This window comes from Macrobrachium rosenbergii, chromosome 21, assembly GCF_040412425.1.
Source record: "Macrobrachium rosenbergii isolate ZJJX-2024 chromosome 21, ASM4041242v1, whole genome shotgun sequence".
Taxonomy (NCBI): Eukaryota; Metazoa; Arthropoda; class Malacostraca; order Decapoda; family Palaemonidae; genus Macrobrachium; species Macrobrachium rosenbergii.
The window spans coordinates 11,009,592-11,015,591 of NC_089761.1; the positions used below are offsets into that span (position 1 = coordinate 11,009,592).

The 6,000-nt window shown below is 34.1% G+C and overlaps 1 protein-coding gene across 1 annotated transcript in view; it reads right to left on the reverse strand.

The window, feature by feature from the left end:
* The window catches only part of LOC136849670 (cell adhesion molecule Dscam2-like), a 262,609-nt gene that overhangs the window by 95,352 nt on the left and 161,257 nt on the right, over positions 1–6,000 (reverse strand). Inside the window, 1 exon segment of the mRNA XM_067122999.1 lies at positions 3,773–3,917. Within this exon segment, the coding sequence (XP_066979100.1) occupies positions 3,773–3,917 (145 nt within the window).

Genomic DNA, 6,000 nt, shown 5'->3' on the forward strand with positions numbered 1-6,000 from the left:
TCTCTCCCAATCCCTCAGAAACCCCTTCTCTCTTTTTTTATTTTATTTTCCTCTTTATCTGGGAACATAGATTGGAGGGAAGGACCAGCTCTTAGAGGGGCGTGATTAAAATTGGCTTGAGAACCACTGGTCTAAACACCTCATGAAACCTCCACAGTAAATTTATTTAGCCCCTGAATGAATTCGGTTTAACCTCTTAAGTGATAATAAAGTATTATTTAAGATTTACCTTTAAACTTTCTCTCACGCAAAATAAAGTTCCTGAGAGCACGTTAGCAACATAATAAGGTGATTATTATTATCTTTTTTCGAAATTGCATTTCATGTTACGATTTGGTATGTATCAGTCTGATGAAATTCAAAACTTAAAAAGAATATATATATATATATATATATATATATATATATATATCTATATATATATATATATATATATAGCGTATATATATATATATATATATATATATATATATATATATATATATATATATATATATATATATATATATTTCATCGGACATGAATACTTTGAATAGTCATTTGATTACATGTTTATTCCCAACGTTTCATAATCCATGATTACATCATCAGGGGTTCTAGAATTAAAAAACAAAAGCATTGACAATAAAAATTACAGAAAAATATACAAAGGCAAAGTCAAAACATAAAAACGACAATCGACTTAAATGGGAAATTTTTACACAAATTTTTATCGTGAATTTATATTAAGCGACATTTTTCTGGTGTGATAAAAATTTCATATATATATATATATATATATATATATATATATATATATATATATATATATATATAATATATATGAAATTTTATCACACCGTGATTTTTGTTGTTGGTGTTTAACTGGTAGATCACGCTAAACCTTTTCAAACAATAAAGCGCCGACAAATTAAGAAAAATGAGGAAAGGGTATTGTAAATTTGAAACGAATTCAGATATCGCGGAAGAATAGAATATCGAATATGTTCCTTCCAATAATGTGTTGTTTGATTAAATTAGATATCTGTGGCTCTGTCCTTGGCTGCAGGTCATCCACATTATAAATTTGCCAGATTCTTTGTTTTATTAGGACTTTTAAGAGACACTAAAGAATTGTTTAGGACAGAGCCACAGATATCTAAATTAATCAAACAACACATTACTGGAAGGAACATATTCGATATTCTATTCTTCCGCGATATCTGGTTTCGTTTCAAATTTACAATACCCTTTCCTCATTTGTCGGCGCTTGATAGCAGGTTTCAAAGCGAAGTTTTTCTTAATCTGTGTAGGCAGAAATCGGGAGAGATAAGAAAGTGATAACTTTATTGTTTGAAAAGGTTTAGCGTGATCTACCCGTTAAACACCAACAACAAAAATCGATGAAATTTTATGTAAACGCTTACTAAGGGCTTCAAATGTACTTGAGAAGATGATAGCTAAATAATAATAATAAAAAAAAGATATATTCATGTCCGGTTGCCTCTCAGACGTTTTGGAACGAGCTGAAATACGCTCTAGATATGGGCCTCTGTTTTCCAAAATGTTCAGAAAATATGTCAACAGAGTCTGGTAGGCAGAAACACGACGGATCCAAACGTGGAAAGCCACTCGTGGGAAAAAAAAAGTCTGGTGACATGTCGTTTTAAGAATCCCAACTAGAGACAACCCCGTGGGAGGGGTGGGGGGATGCTGTTCCGTCAGTGCACCTCAGGGTTGCACTACAGGCATTAGTCGAGCTTCTTTGCAGCGTCCCTTCGGCCCTTTGCCGCTACCCCTCTCACTCCTTTTACTATCCCTCCATTAATATTGCATTCTTCCATCTTACTCTACACACTTGCCTAACAGGTTTTTCATCATTATTTTCAATGGTGAATGACCTCGTAGGTCCCAGCGCTTGGCCTCTGGCCTAAGTTTGATATTACAATTCCAAATGAACACAAAGCGTTTTCCCCCTGACCGCCATCGCGCGGAATATTCTTTTAGCCAAGAAATTAACTTCATGGCGGCAGTCTGTTGGGATATATATATATATATATATATATATATATATATATATATATATATATATATATATATATATATATATATATATATATATATATATATACTCGTATAGGCTTTTGAAAAAATGTGAATAGCGGGAAGAGTGGGGAGAAAGACAAATACAATAAGAAGGAATGGAAGACCAGGAAGACGTAGACGTATCGATCCTACGTAAACGCAAATAGCCTGCAGGCGGCGACGCGGGCTTTCTTCTTCACACTCCGTTTGACGAAGGACTCGCAAGCCCTCTTCCCTCTCTCCACTTCCGCTCACTCAAACCACTTCGCTACTTCTCCTTCAATCCCGGCGGTTAAGTTATTCTAATTAAGAACATTTCTTGTATGTATGGCTATGTTGATGATCGGTGTGACGCTGAAGTGACAATGGAACAAGGAAATGAAAAAGGAAAAAGAGCTTTCATGTACTATACATACACACTGCTTTAAATATTTATTACTAATACCAACGTGAGGATTATGTGTGAACTAGAAACCTTTAAGTGTTACCTTTCTAAAAATACAAATCGAATATCAGGAAAAAACACAAGCGAGTCTTCAACAATCAGTGACCTTGCAGATAAATATATGAAATCATTTACGTTTTATTTTGTGATCGCCTCGGGTATAGATTTAAAATATGACGTTAAAATGGCATCCATTTCTGGAAACTGCGTAAATTCCTATTCCTGGCCAGCGAAACTACTCCAGTTCTGGAAACTGTTTTGAATTCCCGGTTATACATAAATTTTGAATGGTAAAACATGAACCGTTTTGTTTACATTGTTTTCCTCTATTGAATTTACTATTTTGACAAGATATAAACTAACTTACTTTGGATGAGGGTGTGAATATATCATGTAATAATTCCGGATATTTTTAAATCCCGATAACTTTGAATCTGAAATATATCGAGACATTTCAGTGACAGCCCTTTTATGTTAGTCAAGTATAAGTCGATCATCTTTAGAGGCAATTACTACTGAACATTTTATGCTGTAAACAATCATTTTTCTGCATTACTTCATTTTGTTTTGAGCGCGAAAATATACTATAATCAAGAAGCTGTAACTATTCAAAAGATATAGTAAAACTAATGCTACCCTTTGTGATGACGGGGAAGGATGAATATGTGTTTAATCTAACAAACAGTTTCAGCCCGGTCGGATAAAGAGTACCTCCTCTTCTCCGTCTCCTCTGCTTGCACCAGAAGGGTCGGGCATTTCCGTTCTAGGGAAATATCGGAGATGAGGATGCTAACCCATGCCTATCTTGAATATTCTAAATACTTTACAAATTGATATATGGATTAAAAAGAGAATGAGAAAGCGTAAATTGTGTATGATCCAAATGACAAATGAACTGAGCGAAGAAAGTAAAATGGTAAAACCAATCAAATGAAATGAACTCTAGGTATGGAGTATGTCTACAGGACAAAATCTGTGCATTTCGTCGTAAATCTTGACGGGAGCAACAAAAATAAAATGGAACCTTTTCAGCACACTAACTGACGAAGATCGCCGAAATGAAATAAAAAAAAATCATTGGCGCAAAGTGGGCATTACTTATATGAAACAAATCCAGAATTACATATAATAAATGAGAAGCATTCAACGTGATCACGTAAAAGAGATAAGCTATAAACATCTAACCGGACTTATGCAATAATGTTAAAGAATGTAATTAATTAAAAGGTTAACCAGGCCTAAAACGGAGATGGGAAGATTTACCTGTCCGATTGGGGGATGGGCATCCCATCCAGCGTCCAAGTGATGGAAGGCGTTGGATTTGCTACAGCAGAGCACTTCAGGGACACTGAAGGGCCCGGTTGGATGGTCTGCTCTATAAACCTGTATTGAAGGACCGGTTTGGAATCTGGCAAGGAAATGAAAAAGAATTATGTGATAAAGTAAAATGATAATAAATCTTTATGCATAACTCTAGGACAATCTTAAGACAAATTCTATATAAAAAACGTATCTGAATTTGACTTCAATATGTATGTAAGAGCATCAAACGACTTTTATCCTTCTCGTGGTCAGGTAGGTAATAGGACCTCATCCTGATACTCATGATGCGGGTTCGAATCCTGCTACGGACGTCAGAATTGCTTAATATTCTTTCCATTTCGACATACGGCTTTGTAATGACAAAGCTATCCAAAAAGTGCGAAGAAATCGAGAAGCCAAGAGGCCACTGTGGTTATTACAATTACGCATACGTGTCTGGTAAAAAGTGACCAATTCTACACACACACACACACACACACACACACACACACATATATATATATATATATATATATATATATATATATATATATATATATATATATATATATATATATATAATATATATATACATACATATATATATATGTATATATACATATATATATACATATATAAATATATATATATACAAATACATAATATATATATACATACATACATATATATATGTATATATACATACACACATATACATACATATATAAATATATATATACATATATACATATATATAAATTTATATATATATACTGTATAATACGTATGTCAAGGCTTGTATACCGATATATATGTGTTTTGTGTGCATGCATTTATATCTACACACGTTCTGCATATTCAGATGTGTACTTGGGAGAATGTATGCTAGATGTACATTAATGCTTATTAGTATCGAGATCAGTTACGATACCTATCATATTTCCCCAAGTTCCTCTCCTCCCTTGAAGAAAGACGAGGTTTCCCATCTTTGACAAACACAATTTCAGACTGAACCGCGAGCAGAGCCAATAAATATTCAGCGCAGGAATTAATGGTTTCCTTCTTTTCTTGCAATACTACTTAAATGCTTTCCTCGATGCCTTGTGGAAAGCTGAGTTTTCCTATAATATTAGTTTTTCAACAGCAGTCTTTCACTGCTAAAACCTCATCGAATTAGTCCTGAAGTACTTGTACTCATCTGAAGTACGTGTATTCATTCCTACTGCTTTCCCAATTGGAATTTAATGCTAACTTTGGGTACTAATTGGTAGATGTGGAAATTGAATAAGCAATTTAAATATTCCTCCAAGTAAACAAATCATAAATTTTCATACTTTCACTGATTGAGTATATCTGTATTTGGATATTAAATGGAATTTTGGTATGCGTACATCATTAATCATTTATCAGTTTTCTCACTATGGTTTATTTCATTTAGGTAGGGAATTAACAATTAAAACTTTGGCACGGCTATTACTAGAAAATCAAATTCTAAATCGCTATATCCCAAAAAGAAGGATACACAAGTAAACTGAAAACGATAAAATGATTAGGAAAAGTTTTTTTTATATCATTTATTAGTTCCGAGTAGAAGGTAAAGCAAGATGATGATTTAAATATGGGAAGGTAAGCAGATGGAGGTATATCTGATCATTACTTGATGGATGGAAGTTCAAGTTGTGAGGAAGAACTGGAAATGTAGCTCTAAGGGTATTCGAGACGATTGAGCTATGTAAGATGGAAATAACGAAAAATTGGACGAAAAATGGACTAGGGCTAAAGACACAAGAGGCTGGAAGACTGTATGAAGAATGTGAAATTTCAGCACTGAGATGTGGAATCAGCAGGAAGTTTTCGTGGTTTTAGGAAGGAGGAAATAGAGAATAAAAAAGTGAGTGGTGCGGTGGAGAAATACGAATTTTGGTGAAGGAAAAAGAATATTTGAGGTGCAACTACAAGAAAGAAGGGTGGATTAAGGGCCTCATCACAGATGGTCAAGGTGACGGAGAAAAAGAAGGTAGGTAATGAAGAAAAATTGAGAATGGAACACGGATTTCACAGAGAATCAGTTGTTCAACAAGGATGTAAGTGTAGAGAAACAGGCTCAATGGATGTCAGAAAAAAGATGGAAACAGATGCATGCTCGCTGCAGCTCCTTCAGTTTCTCTTCACCATCTCCAGTCAATTCT